General features: G+C 44.6%; 1 protein-coding gene across 1 annotated transcript in view; it reads right to left on the bottom strand.

Annotated features, from left to right (window-relative positions):
• Usp34 (ubiquitin specific peptidase 34) overlaps positions 1–14774 on the bottom strand; it is a 299630-nt gene extending 284856 nt beyond the window's left edge. The window contains exon 1 of the mRNA XM_045147284.1: positions 14635–14774. Coding sequence (XP_045003219.1) covers positions 14635–14677 — 43 coding nt within the window. The 5' untranslated portion in view covers positions 14678–14774. The remainder of the gene's footprint in view (positions 1–14634) is intronic.
• Positions 14775–16921: the final 2147 nt, after the last annotated feature.

The following is a 16921-nucleotide window of genomic DNA, read 5'->3' on the forward strand; positions in this document are numbered from 1 at the left end:
TGTAGCAAAATTATGTACTATGAAGCTGTAGTGTTAAAATGTGATGCACTCATCCCTTCCTCATGGATGTTATACTGTGCCATAATTTTGTCTTTTTATTAATTTAAACTTTATGACTATGTAGCATATGCTCATATTCCCAGTGGGTTATATATACTCTTATATCCTCTCTGCCCTAGGCCCATTCCACGGAGGGACCTTCTTATGAGGGTTATTGACTGGTAGTCACTGTGAATTCCTAAGTGTAGCAGCCAGGGCTGGAGAGAGAGCTTAGTCGTTAAGGTGCTTGCCTGCAAATCCAAAGGATCCTGGTTCAATTCTCCAGGACCCATGTAAGCCAGACGCACAAGGTGGCACACACATCTGGAGTTCATTTGCAGTGGATGGAGGCAGTGGTATGCCCATTCTCTCTGTCTCTCTCTTTGTTAAATACATAAAATATATTTTAAAAAATAGAAAAGGGACTAGAGAGATGGCTTAGTGTTTAAGGTGTTTGCCTGCAAAGCTAAAAGGACCCCAGTTCGATTCTCCAGAGCACAAGGGGGCGCATGCATCTGAAGTTCATTTGCAGTGGCTGGAGGCCCTGGAAAGGCCATTCTCTCTCTCTCTCTCTCTCAAATAAACAAATAAAATGTATTTTTAAAAAATAAGTGTACCAGCCAGTCTCTGTTGGGGGAAAAATGCCTCAAGTCGTATCCCCCTTTTTTTTAAATTATTTATTTATTTATTTGAGAGCGACAGACACAGAGAGAAAGACAGATAGAGGGAGAGAGAGAGAATGGGCGCACCAGGGCTCCCAGCCTCTGCAAACGAACTCCAGACGCGTGCGCCCCCTTGTGCATCTGGCTAACGTGGGACCTGGGGAACCGAGCCTTGAACCGGGGTCCTTAGGCTTCACAGGCAAGCGCTTAACCGCTAAGCCATCTCTCCAGCCCTCGTATCCCTTTTGTTTTTGTGGTAAGGTCTCACTCTAGCCCAGGCTGACCTGGAATTTACTATGTAGTCTTAGGGTGGCCTTAAATTCACAGCAATCCTAAAAAGTATGTGCCACCATGTCCAGCCTTGATGCTGCTTTTGTCTGTTTGTTTGGTTTTTTGATAGGTAGGGATTCACTCTAGCCCAGGCTGACTGGAAATACACTATGTAGTCTTAGGGTGGTCTTGAACTCATGGCAATCCTACCTCTGCCTCCTGAATCCTGGGATTAAAGGTGCGCACTACATATGATCTCTTGTATCCCTTTTTTTAAAATGTATATATTGGGCTGGAGAGATGACCCAGTGGTTAAGGCACTTGCCTACAAAGCCTAACATCCCAGGTTCAATTCCCTAGTTTAAAAAAAAAAACTTTTTTTTTTGGTTTTTTGAGGTAGGGTTTCATTCTAGCCCAGGCTGATCTGGCATTCACTCTGTAGTCTCACAGTGGCCTCAAACTCATGGCAATCTTCCTACCTCTGCCTCCCAAGTGCTGTGATTAAAGGCATGCAACACCATGCTTGGCTCTTAAAAAAAAATAAGTAAAAATAAATAAAAATGGAGTTTGGGGCTGGAGAGATAGATAAGTGGTTAAGGGGCTTGCCTGCAAAACCAATGGACCTGAAATTCAGTTCCCCAGTACCCATGTAAGACAAGATACACAAGGTGGTGTACCCACACTGTCTGGAGTTCCTCTGCAGCAGCAAGAGGCCCTGATATGCCCACTCATTCTCTCTCTGCCTCTTAAATAAGTACATTAATAAAATATTTTAATAAAAAATGCAGGTTTAGGGCTGAAGAGATGACTTAGTGGTGAAGGCATTTGTCTACAAAGCCAAAGGATCCCTGTTCAACTCACATAAGCCAGAGCACTAGGGGACGCATGCATCTGGAATACATTTGCAGAGACTAGAGGCCTTGGCACACCCATTCGTTCTCATACTCTCTCCCCCTCTTTCTCTGTTAAATAAATAAAAAATAAATATTTCTTTTAAATGCAGTTATAGCCAGGCATGGTGGCACACGCCTTTAATCCCAGCACTTGGGAGGCAGACGTAGGAGAATTGCCCTGAGTTCAAGGCCATCCGGAGACTACAAAGTGAATTCCAGGACAGCCTGTACTAGAGTGAGACCCTACCTGGAAAACAAACAAACAAAAAATTAGAGGTGTGTGCCACCATGCTTGACTTAATTTTTTATTTTAACTTTTTGGTTTTTCAAGGTAGAGTTTCACCACTCCAGGCTGCCCTGGAATTCACTATGTAGTCTCAGAGTGGCCTCAAATTTATTTGTTTATTTTATTTTATTTTTATTTATTTATTTATTTATGTTTTTTGAGGTAGGGTCTCACTCTAGTTCAGGCTGACCTGGAATTCACTATGTAGTCTCAGGGTGGCCTTGAGCTCACGGCAAACCTCCTACCTCTGCATCCCAAGTGCAGAGATTAAAGGCATGTGCCACCATGCCCAGCCATGTTTATTTTTTTTAATATTTATTTATTTGAGAAAGAGAAAATGGGGGTGCCAGGGCCTCCAGCCACTGCAAACAAACTCCAGATGCATGGACTGCCACCTTGTATATTTAGCTTACAAGGGTACTAGGAAATTAACCTTGGTCTTTAGGCTTCGCAGGCAAGCTTCTTAACTACTAAGCCATCCCTTCAGCCCCAGCTTTTTTTACTTTAAAAATATTTATTTAGCGGGGCATGGTGGTGCACATTTTTAATCCCAGCACTCAGGAGGCAGAGGTAAGAGGATCACTGTGAGTTCAAGGCCACCCTGAGACTACATAGTGAATTCCAGGTCAGCCTGAGCTGGAGTAAGACCTTACCTTGAAAAACAAAGATTATTTATTAGAGAGGTGGGACAGGTAAGGCACTTACCTGCAAAGCCTAAGAACAAAAGTTTGAGTCCCCAGTACCCAGGTGAATCAGATGCACAGGTGGCACATGTATCTGGAGTTCATTTGCAGTGTCTAGAGGTCCTTGCGCCCATTCTCTTTCTCTATCTGCCTTTCTTTCTCTCCAACCAAAAAAAAAAAAAAAAGACTATCCTAGTCTAGCCTTGAACTTCCTATCCTCCTGTTTCTTGTCCCCTTATTGCAGTACTACTAGCATGTATCGCTCACCACACTTTGCTTGGCCTTCTTGTTAGTCAATCTGCCCTCTGTCTAGGATGGAACAGGTAAATTATGGCCTATCCATATCTGTTCAGCTACTTACTTCTGTAACTTGCCATTTCATTTGTTTGTGTCTGATTACTTTGAAGATATAAACAGCAAAGTGGCTGCATAGGTTGTAAAGAATGCAAAGGGTTAGATACTTTTGTTCTGGACCTTCATATAAATGTTTCCTGGCTCTTGGCTACAATCCTAGCATTTGATAGTCTGAAGGCCATCAGCGACATAGTGATACTATCCCAGAAAATACACACAAAAGACAGTGTTTGCTGACCTTCAATCTTGTATAATCAAACATTTTACATTAGAAGAATTATTTTAACAATTACCTAAACTGTATTTTACTTGTTGGTTTGTTTCTTTTCCTTACAGTGAGGTTCCAATGTAGATCATTATGTATGCTAGGCAAGTGTTCCACCACGGAGTTATCTCCCAAGCACACTGAATTTAAAAAAGCATTAAGGCAGGGAAGGATGGCCCACACCTTTCATCCCACACTCTGGAGGTAGAATATAAATAATAAATAAATAAAATACCTTAGAATAAACCTAACCAAGGAAGTGAAAACCTGTGCCTCGCCAGTGCTGGAATTAAAGGTGTGCACCACCATGCATGCCCAGCTTACAGTGAAAACACTCCAGCAAAATGGCAGAAGTCACTAGGAAATAGAAAGGCATCCTATGTTCTTAGACTGGAAGAACCTACACTGTGCAAATGTCAATCTGACCAAATGAAATCTATACATTTAATGCAATCTTCATCAAAATTTCAATGGCATTACTCACAGAAGTCTTTAATAGTAGTAGCCAAAGGCAAGAGTGACACAAGCATGCAATGTTGCTCATGTGCGAAAAGGGGATACTTCACAGAGGCAAAAAGGCCCTGAATGCCTGCCTGCCCCCCCCCACCTTTCTTCTTCCCTCTGGCTCTCTCTCAAAAATAAAATAATAAAAATTCATTGAGATGGGGAGGGGATATGATGGAGAATGGAGTTTCAAAGGGAAATGTGGGGGAAGGGAGGGTATTACCATGAGATTTTTTTTATAATCATGGAGGTTGTTAGTAAAAAAAAAAAAAATTGTAAAGGAAAAAAAAAAAGAGTGCTGGAGAGATGGTTTAGGGGGTAAGGTGTTTACCTGCAAAGCTAAAGGATCCCAGTTCAACTCTCCAGGACCCACATTAGCCAGATGCACAATGAGGCACATGCATCTAGAGTTCCTTTGCAGTGGCTGGAGGCCCTGGTGTACCCATTCTCCCTCTCTCTCTCTCTCTCTCTCTGCCTCGTTCTGTCTCTCTAAAATAAATAAATAAAATACATGTTTTTAAAAAAGGAAATGGGGCTGGAGAGATGGCTTAGCGGTTAAGGCATTTGCCTACAAAGCCAAAGGACCCAGGTTCGATTCCCCAGGACCCACGTTAGCCAGATGCAAAAGGGGGTGCATACGTCTGGAGTTCGTTTGCAGTGGCTGGAGGCCCTGGCGTGCCCATTCTCTCTCTTTCTCTTTGTCTCTCTCCCCGTCTCAAATCAATAAATAAAAATTTAAATTTTTTTTTTAAAATGACAATAAATGCTGGTGAGGATGCAAAAAAAAGGGGAAACCTTCTTCACTATTGGGGGGAATGTAATCTGGTATAGCCATTGTGGAAATCAGTGTGGAGGTTCCTGAGACAGCTAAAAATATATTTACCAATTGTGATGGGGAGGTAATATGATGGAGAATGGAATTTCAAAGGGGAAAGTGTGGGGGGTGGGGAGGGAGGGAATTACCATGGGATTTTTTTTTTATAATCATGGAAAATGCTAATAAAAATTAAAATATATATATATATTATATATATATATATATATATATATTTACTATATTAACCAGCTATACCACTCCTAGGCATATATCCTAAGAACTCGTCTCAGCACCTTAGAGATACCTGCTCAACCATGTTTATTAGGGCTCTATTCACAATAGCTAGAAAATGGAACTAGCCTATTATGTCCCTCAACTGATGAATGGGTATTGAAAATATGATACATTTAAACAATGGTGTTCTATTCAACTATAAAAAAAAAAGAAGAAGAAAGAAATTTGCAAGAAAATGGATGGATGTGGAAAGGATTATACTTAGTGAGGTAATGCAGGCCCAGAAAGACAAACTTCACATGTTCTCTCTCATATGTGGATCCTAGCTACAAATGTTGAGACTTGCACATGAGTTGGGGCAAAAATCAGTAGCAGAGGCCAGTAAGGGAGGGAGGAGAGGTAAGGACTTAAGGAGATGGTATTGTATATATGTAAATAGATGAACAGATTACTGGGAGGTAGAATGGCCTAAGTGAGGTCAGGGGAAGAAATTGAGTAAAGGAAGGCAGGAGGATTAATCAAAATTTAAGAACAGGGCTAGAGAGATGGCTTTTAGTGGTTAAGGCGCTTGACTGCAAAGCCAAAGGACCTGAGTCCCCATGACCCATGTAAACCAGATGCACAAGGGGGCACATCCGTCTGGAGTTTGTTTGCAGTAGCTGGAGACCCATGCAAACCCATTCTCTCTCTCCCTTTCTCTGTCTCTTTCTCTCTCTCGCAAATTAACAAACAAAAGTAAAGTAAAAAATAAATTTAACCCTAATGTTGAAGACTCCACCCACATACTTGGGCTGCAAGGTCACTGAGAAATCTTACTGGAGCTGAGTTGAAAACCTCCTCTATGTAGACCAGCTGACAGAAAGCTGGAAAAAAGCCACACTGAATGAAGTTCAATGGGAGAGAGAGATCACCATACTCCATTGTGGACACTGCAAGCCTTGTATTTGCCCAATCAGGCCAAATGAGCCAACAGGTACAATAGTGGCATGTCTGTTATGGGGGAAACAAACCACCCTCTAATTTGACTGGAGGCCCGCTCCATGGGAAGAAATACATCACTGATACTGAAAACCTACAAAAGGGATACTCATGATCACTAGGGGTGTAACATCTGCTGCTGTCTGGCTAAAAGTATATACTACGCTCACCAAACTGCCCAGTAAACACTCCTCTTAATGTTCATACCCATATATTAATGCTACTCTCACTTCTGGTTACAGAACCTTCTTTTTCAGATGGCAGTGACCTTGGAATGACTCAGAAGGCACCATGGTGCTAAGAAGTGACAGAGCTCACTCAGCACTCCAGTATCTCAATTACACCTTCCATGGCTCAGGGTCCATTACAGAAGAGGTGGCGGAAAGAAAGAGCCAAAGAAAGGGTAGGACTTCTTGCAATGTGTTCCTCCAGACACAAAATGGCTTGGATATATATCCATGACCTTACAGTGCCTGACACCACCTACACAAGACCATCATAATAGGAAGACAAGATCATGAGATCAAAATAAGTGACTGGGGCTGGAGAGATGGCTCAGCGGTTAAGCACTTGCCTGTGAAAGCTAAGGACCCCAGTTCGAGGCTCAGTTCCCCAGGTCCCACGTTAGCCAGATGCACAAGGGGGCGCACGCTTCTGGAGTTCGTTTGCAGAGGCTGGAAGCCCTGGCACGCCCATTCTCTCTCTCCCCCTCTATCTGTCTTTCTCTCTGTGTCTGTCGCTCTCAAATAAATAAAAAAATTAAAAAAAATAAATAAGTGACTGACTGCGCGGGGAGAGAATATGATGGAGAGTGCAGTTTCAAAGGGGAAGTTGGGGGGAGGGAGGGAATTACCATGGGATATTGTTTACAATCATGGAAGTTGTCAATAAAAAAATATACTAAAATAAAAAAATTTACATATATATTTAATGAAACATATATGTATGTGTATATGTATTTTGTATGTGTATGTATACATGCATGTATGTATGTGTATATATGTGTACACATATGTATGTATGTATGTGTATATATACACACACACACATATACACACACACACACACACATACATATTTATATATGTAGAAAGATGGCTTAGCAGTTAAGGTGCTTGCCTGCAAAGTCAAAAGACCCTGGTTCAATTCCACAATATTCACATAAGGCCAAATTGCACAAGGTGGCTCATGCATCTGGAGTTCATTTGCAGCACCTAGAGGAAGCCCTGGCACGCCCATTCTTTCAACCTCATGCATGCTAGGCAAGCACTCTGCCAACTGAACTCTATCTACAGGCCTAATTTTTTTTTATTTTGTTTTGGGGTTTTTTTGGGTTTTTTTGTTTGTTTTTCTTTTTTTTTAAATTATTTATTTATTTGAGAGCGACAGACACAGAGAGAAAGACAGATGGAGAGAGAGAGAATGGGCACCTCTGCATACGAACTCCAGACGCGTGCGCCCCCTTGTGCATCTGGCTAACGTGGGACCTGGGGAACCGAGCCTTGAACCGGAGTCCTTAGGCTTCACAGGCAAGCGCTTAACTGCTAAGCCATCTCTCCAGCCCCTTGTTTTGTTTTTCAAGATAGGGTCTCTCTCTAGGCCAGTCTGATGTGGAATTCACTATGTAATCTCAAGCTGGCCTCAAACTCACTGTGATCCTCCTACCTCTGCCTGAGTGCTATCCAGGAACCACACCTGGCTAAGATTTTTTATAATATTCAGTACAGGTGAAGATACCCAAATTGCACAGATATTGATGAATAGTAATCAGTATCCTTCCTGGAGAAAAAAAGAAAAGAAAATGAGAAAGACAGAAAAGGCTGGAGGGGATGGCTCTGTGAGTAAAAGCACTTGCTGTGTAAGTGTGACAACCTGATTTCGGATCCCCAGAGCCAACATATGACATCAGTAAGCATCTGTTATCCAAAAGGTGGAGAAAGAAGAATTCCTAGATGCTTGCTTACTTGCCTGGTAAACAAGACAGTTATCTCAAAACATGATGCAAGATGAGCACCTGAGACGTCTGACCTCCACATGCAGAAATAGCATGCACACACCCACACTAACACGTGTGTGTGTATACACATATACATATATACACTTATACACACATACATACACGCACACACACACACACACACACAAAGATAATTTCAAAACTTTTTTTAAAGATAAAAAGACTGCAGCTGGAGTGTAGCAGTGAGAACTGGATTTGGTTTGTTTTCATTTTTTTGGATTCTCAAGGTAGGGTCTCACTGTAGTCCAGGCTGACCTAGAACTTACTCTGTAGTCCCAGGCTGGCCTTGACTCACAGCAATCCTCCTACCTCTGCTGCCTCAGTGCTGGCGGGAACCATCAAGCCCAGCTTATTTCTATTTTTGTCATGGTAATCATACATCTTAAAAGAATTGGGGAGAAGACTGGAGAGATGGCTTTGCAACTAAAGCTCACCTGAGAAGCCTAAGGACCCATGTTCAACCTCTTTTCAGATCCCAAGTAAGCCAGACACACAAAAGGTAAAGCAAATGCAAGGTCACACGCGCCCACTAGGTGGTGTAAGTGTCTGGAGCCCCATTTCATTGGCTGAGGCCTTGGTTCTCTATCACTCACTCTAAAAAAATAAATAAAAGAATCAGGGGAGGGACTGGGAAGATGGCTCAGTGGTCAAGGTGTTTGTTGCAAAGCCTCAGCCTGGATAAATTTCCAGGATTCATGTAGAGCCAAAAGCACTAAGTTAATTAAGGGCTGGAGAAATGGCTTAGTGGTTAAGACGTTAGCCTGCAAAACCAAAGGACCCAGGTTCATTTCCCCAGTACCCACATAAACCATATGTACAAGGTGCCACATGCATCTGGAGTTCTTCTGCATTGGCTTGAGACCCTAGCGTACCCATTCTCTCTACATTTCTGCTTCTTGCTCTCTCTGAAATATTTTTTTTTTAATTTTTAAAAAGTTAAATAGAGCAGGGCGTGGTGGCACATGCCTATAATCCCACAACTTGGGAGGCAGAGGCAGGAAGATCACCAAGAGTTCAAGGCCACCCTCAGACTACATAATGAATTCCAGGTCAGCCTGGGCTAGAGTGAAACCCTACCTTTGAAAACCAAGATAAAGCAAACAAACAAAAACAACAACAACAAAAGTTAAATAGCCATCCTGAGACTACAAAGTGAATTCCAGGTCAGCCGGGACTAGAGTGTAACCCTACCTCTGAAACCCAAACCAAGAGTTGGGCATGGTGGTGCACACCTTTAATCCCAGCACTAGGGAGGAAGAGGTAGGAGGACTGCTGTGAGTTCAGCGTTTAAAGGCACTTGCTTGCAAGTCTGCACGCCCCATATTCGATTTCCCAAGCACCCATGTAAAGCTGTATACAAATGCGCCACACAAGCTGGAGAGATGGCTTTGCAGTTAAGGTGCTTGCCTGCAAAGCCAAAGGACCAAGGTTTGATTCCCCAGAACCTATGTAAGCCAGATGCACAAGGTGACACATGTATCTTGAGTTTGTTTGCAATGGCTGGAGGTCCTGACATGCCAACTCATTCTCTGTCTCTCTCTCAAATAATAAATTAAAAAAAAAAAAAAAAAACCAGCACTTGGGAGGCAGAGGTAGGAGGAGAATCATTGTGAGTTCAAGGCCACCCTGAGAATACATAATGAGTTCCAGGTCAGCCTGAGCTAGAGTGAGACCCTACCTCAAAAAAACAAAAATTTTAAAAAAGTGATCCACACAACTGTGATCCCAGCATGCCTATGGGAATAGGAGGCAGAGCCAGGAGAATCCAGATGCTCACAGACCAGGTAAACTGACATACAAAAAAGTAGCAAAAAATAAAATAATGGCTGGAGAAATGGCTTAGCAGATAAGGTACTTGCCAAAGGACCACAGTTTGATTCCCCAGGACCCACATAAGCCAGATGTACAAGATAGGGCATGAATCTCGAGTTTTTTGCAGTGGCTGGAGGCCCTGGCATGCCCATTCTCTCTATCTGCCTCTCTCTCAAATAAATAAAGAAAAACAAAATATTAAAAAAATATATATATGTGGTGCATGCCTTCAATCCCAGCACTCAGGAGGCAGAGGTAGGAGAATTGCCTTGAGTTCAAGGCACCCTGAGACTACACAGTGAACTCCAGGTCTGCTTGGGCTAGCATGAAACCCTACATCGAAAAACCAAAAATAAAAAATAAAATTAAATATAGGCCTGGCATGATAGTGCACACTTTTAATCCTAGCACTGGAAAGGTAGAGGTAGGAGGAACGCTGTGAGCACAAGGCCACCTCAGACTACATAGCGAATACCAAGTCAGCCTGAGCTAGAGTGAGACCCTACCTCGAAAAACCAAAAAATATAAATAAATAAAATAAAATAAAATAAGCCAAGCATAGTGGCACATGCCTTTAATTCCAGCACTTAGGAGGCAGGCAGAGATAGGAGGACTGTCATGAGTTCAAGGCCACCCTGAGACTAGAGAGTGAATTGCAGGTCAGTCTGGGCTGGAGCAAGACCCTACCTTGAAAACAAAAACAAAAAAATAAAATAAAATAAAATAAAAGGGGCTGGAGGGATGAATTAGCAGTTAAGGCACTTGCCTGCAGAGCCAACAGACCTAGGTTTGATTTATCAAGACCCATGTAAACCAGATGTACAAGGTGGTGCATGTGTCTGAAGTTCATTTGCAGCAGCTGCAGGCCTGACATGCCCATTGTCTCTTTCTCTCTCTCTCAATAAATAAAATAAAGCAAAACAAAACATACAGGGACTTCGATAATTTTAAGCATAGTTTCAAAGATCTAATTCTCAATTTCTTACACATGCACCACTTTCTGCATCTGACTTTAGATGGGTACTAAGGGAAATCAAATCCAAGTCGTTAGGCTTTGCAGGCAAGCACTTTAACTGCTAAGCTATCTCTCCAGCCCTAATTCTGAATTTCTAATCAAGGTTGAATTGTTACTTATCTTTGTATAACCTACAGGAAAAAGGACAAACAATGGATAATTGCTGAGATCACAAAATAAATGTAATAATCTACTTTGATTAAACAAGTTAGTTTTGTTGTTATGGTAGGTGGTAGGAGGGGAGTTAATAGGGATTGAAGTTACAGCCTTGTCCATACTAGGCAAGCACTACCACTGAGCTGTTTCACAGCTTTATATTTTTTCTTTTATCCCCCTACCCAGGCTCTCTCTCCAGCTCAGGATGACCTGGAACTCACTCTGTAGTCCCAGACAGGCCTAGAAATCATGGTGATCCTCTTACTTCTGCCTCCTTAGTGCTTTTTTGAAACTTTAATTTTGAAATATGACAAGTTCTCACTAAGTTGTCACATTAATTCATTCTGTAGCCCAGGCCAGGCTGATTCAACAAGTTTTAACCAAGCCCCAATCAGCACTCTCATTAACAAGCTCCATCCATCATATCCATGGGTGAATAAATACTATGCTAAGTATACCTCCATCTTCAGAGAATTTTAACCATTTTATGTTTAAGATACAAAAGCAGCACAAATGAAAATAATTTAAAGACTATCACCGTTGTCGTTTTTAAATATTACTTGGGTAGGTTTTTTGGTTTTTTTCAAAGTGGGGTCTCCCTCTAGCCCAGGTTGACCTGGAATTCACTATGTAGTCTGAGAGTGACCTTGAACTTAACAGCAATACTACCTGTGCCTCCTGAGTGCTGGGATTAAAGGTGTGTGGCATGGAGCTGGAGAGATGGCTTAGCAGTTAAGGTACTTGCCAGAAGCCTAAGGAACCATGTTTAACTCCCCAGATTCCATGTAAGCCAGATGCACAAGGTGACACATGTACACAGCACATGCACACAAGGTGGCATGCATGTCTAGATTTTGGTTCCAGTCGTTGGAGGCCCTGGTACACCAATTCTCTCTCTCTGTCATAAAAAAGGCCAGTTTGTTGGGCTTGCCTAAAGAATACATAGTATGTGCCACAATGCCCAGGTTTTTAAAAGTACTACTGTGAGAGTAAGATTTAACATTTTAATGTTGAAGAGATAAATTTTAAATATGGCCTTAAAGTAGCTAAGTTATTTTCAGAACCACTAAATGACACCTAAATTCTAGGAGTTACACAGATAATCTTAAAAAGAACCTTTTTTGATCATATTTCCCCTACCAGGTAAGTGTAATAGTACTTTTCTTTTATGCACCAGATACTATGTTTCAAAGACATTAAACTTTAGTTTCTTTAGAATTTTTCTAATTAAGTTTAGCTTTGTTTTTGGTTTGTATTCAGGGAGGGTCTCAGTCCAGCTCAGGCTGACCTCCTCCTCATGGTTCCTGCCTCAGCCTCCTAGGTTCTGGAATTAAAAGTGTGAGCCACCATGCCTGATTTAAAACTATTTTTACATACTACAGAGCTAGAGAAATGGCTTAGTAGTTAAGTATTTCTGTTTGAAAAGCCTGGCAGCCAAGGTTTGATTCCCAAGTATTTCCTTAAAGCCAGACAAAGTGGTGCATGTGTCTGGAGTTTGTTCCAGTGGCAAGAGCCCCTACTGTGCCCATTCTCTCATTCATATTCTCTCTCTCTCTCTCTCGTGTGTGTGTGTGTGTGTGTGTGTGTGTGTGTGTGTGTGTGTATGTATATAACTAAAAATGAGGGGAGCCGGGCATGGTGGCAAATGCCTTTAATCCCAGATCTTGGGAGGCAGAGGTAGGAGAATCACCATGAGTTCAAAGCCACCCTGAGACTAAATAGTGAATTCCAGGTCAGTCTAGGCTACAGCAAGACCTACCACGAAAAAATAAAAAAAGAAAGAAAAAAGAAAAAAAGATGTACACAGTGGTGCATGCATCTGGAGCTCATTTGCAGCGGTAAGAGGCCTGGAATGCCCATTCTCACTCCCCACCTTCTCTCTCTGCTTGTAAACAAATAAAAATATTCCAAAGGAAAAGTGTGTGTATGTATGTATGTATACACACACACACATACATATATACACACACACACATATACATACATATATATACACACACACATATACACACACACATATATATATTTATCTGAGACCTATGTTTTACTAAAATGACTATTAGGGACTTATGTCTACCATAAAACCTGCACCAAAAAACAACTTGATACCAAAATACAAATACAAAGAACCTGAAAATCTAGGGTAACACAAATATGGGATAGTTCAAATATGTGCAATAACTACTTCCATTCGTCAGGAAGTGAAGACATAGTTGAAAGTAAATTAGAATCCTTTCATTTGGTGCTTGGGAGATTGCTCCGTGGTTAGAGACTTTTTTTTTTTTTTTTTGCAAAGTCCACCGACCAAGGTTCCATTCTCCAGTACCCACATTTATAGCAGCAAGAGGCCTTGTTGTGCCCATACATTCTCATTTATATCCCCCCCCATAAGTAAAATTATAAAAGATTTCTTTTTAAAAGAATCCTTCCAGCCGGGCGTGGTGGCTCACGCCTTTAATCCCAGCACTCGGGAGGCAGAGGTAGGAGGATTGCCATGAGTTCGAGGCCACCCTGAGAATCAATAGTGAATTCCAGGTCAGCCTGGGCTAGAGTGAGACTCTACTTCGAAAAACCAAAAAAAATAAAAATAAAAATCCTTCCACTTTTATTAACCTTGGTCATTAAAGTGAAATTCAAACTCATGGTATAGTTAAATTTAAATACAAACAGTACAGAACATTCTATAAACCAACTGTTTAAATAAACTGTATTAGAAAATAAGCAGTTTGGAAGCCTGTTGAGACATTACACAGAAATGATCCTACCTCACAAAAACTTCATAAATGAGCAGCATCTCAACAGTCAAAATTTTGTAAATTACCTGTTCATCTAATTCACTTCTTCCAATCTACGCCTCTAGACCCAGAAGTAAGTGATCTACAATATATCTTGTTTCTTTAAGAAAATGCACCATTGTGTAAAGGTTAGAAATAAAGGTATGTCAAGTAATAATAAAAGGGACAAGATGTAAGACCTTTCATTTTGGGAGACAGATTATGACCATCTTGGTAGAGTTATCTTCTCATACAAGTCTCTCCTTAATAGAATTTAGCATGAAAACGACGAACGGTAATATTATCTCATTTTAATAAAGGTATGAAGAAGGTTCCAATCATCAGCGATGCGGTTCATTTCCAGCTATTTCGGGCCTGGCAGATGGATTTAATCCACCCACACACACAACCTATGGGAGGGCAAAACCACCACCCTCTGCACGGACTTTAATGAACATTATTAGCAGGTAAGCAAAGGCCTTCAGCAGCTCTCGGAAAATCAAAGAGGGCGGCCTTACGGTTCGGAATGCGGAAAGCCCAGGACTCTAACCCCACCTACCCTCACCTTCCCGGCGGAGAGAAGGGGCCGGGAGGGCCCATGGGGGCCTTCCCTAATTAACACCTGTAATGAGGAAACTTTCCGAGAGGGAGCGCGCCCAGGCCGGAGCCCGCGGACGCCCAGGTAGCTGCCGCAGGCCTGGGCCCAGGGCGCCGCTACGGCCGGGCCACCGCACACCTTCCCGGGTGTACGAGGCCCCGTGCCGGGCCGGCCGGGCCGGGCCGGGCCGGGGCCTCCTCCGTCCCACAGGCCGCGAGAGGCACGCGAGGCCGGCGAGCGGGCGCGGGGAGCCCTCACCGCCGGCGCGGCTACTTACTTTCATTTAACACCTCCACCAGGTCTGCGCAGTTCTCGCACATCGTTCGGCCGCCGCCCCCCCCTCCCCCGCTTCGGATCGCGCTGACTGATCCCGAGCCGCGGGGGGGAGGGGAGAGAGGTCGAGGAGGGGGCCGGCCGGCCGGCGGGGCGCGGAGGCGACGAGGGCGGGCGGCAGCCGGGACGGGACGGGGCGGGGAGCCGAACGGCGGAGGGAGGGGGCCGGCGCGGGCGGGGGAGGAGGAGGGGGCCGGGGGAGGCGCGCAGGCCGCAGGGGCGCCCAGGCGCCGGCGGGGGGCGGGGAGGGAGGGAGGGAAGACGGGGGGAGGGGAGAGGGAGGGGGAGGGGAGCTGAGAAGCAGCAGAGTCACTTCACCACCGAGCAGACGCCGCGGTCATCGCCGCCGCCGCCGCCGCCGCCATTTTCACTGAGCGCTCGGGCCGCGCTCGGCTCTTTCCGCACAGGCGAAGGCGCGTACGCCAGGGAGCTGGCGCTCTCATTCCCCCGCCTCCCCCTGCGCTCGCTCGCTCGCTCCCTCCCTCCCTCCCTCCGAGCCGTCCGCGCACACGCCGCACGCTCCACGCCCCGCGGGAGCCCGCCGCTCGCCCTCCCTTTCCTCTTCCGTCCGGCCCTGCCGCCCGCGGCCCACCCCGCCCAGCGCGGCCCGGATCTCTGTCAGCGGCCGGAAGGGGAGCGCGGAGCCGGCGCGGCCGCGGGGGGCTGGGGGGAGGGCGGAAAGGAAGATGGCGGAGGTGCCGGGTGCGCTGCGCGGCCCGGGCGCCCGACGCGGCCGGCTCCCAGCGCTCGGCGGCTCAGCGAGCGCTGAGTCACTGGCGCCGCTCTTTGGTCCGCGGCGGCGCCTAGCCATTTTCTCCCCTGGCCCACCGAGCGGCGTAGGTGCGGGCTGCAGCCATCGCTGGGCAGCAGCTGTGGAGGTGGGGGAGGCTGTGGGTCAGCGGCGGCCTCTCTCCCTCCCCCTGCACCCCCAGCCCTGCGGGAATGGGACAGACCCGAGGCCTGCCTAACCTCTGCCCCCTGCCCCGCGCTCTCCCGCACTCCCGCCAGGCGCCTCTGCCCTCAGCAGTAAGACACCTTGACGGGACTAGAAATGGCGTGCCAGTGTTGGCATCACATCTCCATTTTACGTGAGTTAGTCTCACTGCGTGCCTAAGGAAGCCTCACCGGAAGTACTGTGTTGGGTTTCTCAGCAAAAAGCTGGGACTATTCCCAGGAGGAGACAGTGATAATCTCTCTCTCTCTCTCTCTATCTCTATCTCTATCTCCCTGCACCCCGGAGGCTGAACCCCAATGATTGAGCCTGGGCAAGTGTCAGACCCTGTGTCAAAAGAAAAAAATTTAAAGACAATGTTCACCTGGAGCAAGACACTTGTTTGCAAAACCTGAGTATCTTCTGGCCGTGATGGTGCATGTCTTTAATCCCAGCGCTCGGGAGTTCGAAGCCTGAACTAGAGTGAAACCCTATCTCGAAAAGAAAAAAGAAATCTTAAGATTGAATGCATAATTTCAAAACTGTCATAGAGCACCTATTAGCCAGGCGTGGTGGCGCACCCCTTTAATCCCAGCACTAGGGAGGCAGAGGTAGGAGGATTGCTGTGAGTTGAGGCCACCCTGAGACTCCATAGTGAATTCCAGGTCAACCGGGGCTACAGTGAGACCCTACCTTGGGAGAAAAAAAAAAAAAAAAAAAGAGCACCTATTAAGGAAGTCCTTGAATTATTTTTTTTTAGTGTTTTGTTGAGGCTCACTTCATCCCACACATGGACCTCCTTACCCTATGGTGTGCTTTGCTTTGTTTTGCAGTTTATGCTATAAAGTTTATGTCCAAACTGTTTTGTTGTTCCGTATCAGTGGATGAGCCTTACAATCTGTACAGCCATTTTGCCTTCATCTTTTTCCCCACTTAACAAATTTCTGCTACTTTATTTTGGATTCTGCATATAGCCCAGTTTGGCCTTCCAGCAGAATCCATATTTTTTTCAGTTGGTATCAATGAGATCTTGATCTCAGAAAGGAACACCCACCCCAAATTTGTGATCTAAGCTAACAGTCTTATTAATCTACTTTCTCTGGCTGACTGTATGTTAAGATTTTTGGTTGTTCAAGGTAGGGTCTCACTCTAGCCCAGACTGAGCTGGAATTCACTCTGTGTTCTCAGGGTAGGCTCAAACTCACGGTGATCCTTCTACCTCTGCCTCCCTCTGTTGGGATTAAAGGCATGTGCCACAACAACAGGCTTGTATGTTCAAATTTTTGCCCATGAAGTTAAA

The sequence above is a fragment of the Jaculus jaculus genome, chromosome 4 (assembly GCF_020740685.1).
Source record: "Jaculus jaculus isolate mJacJac1 chromosome 4, mJacJac1.mat.Y.cur, whole genome shotgun sequence".
Taxonomy (NCBI): domain Eukaryota; kingdom Metazoa; phylum Chordata; class Mammalia; order Rodentia; family Dipodidae; genus Jaculus; species Jaculus jaculus.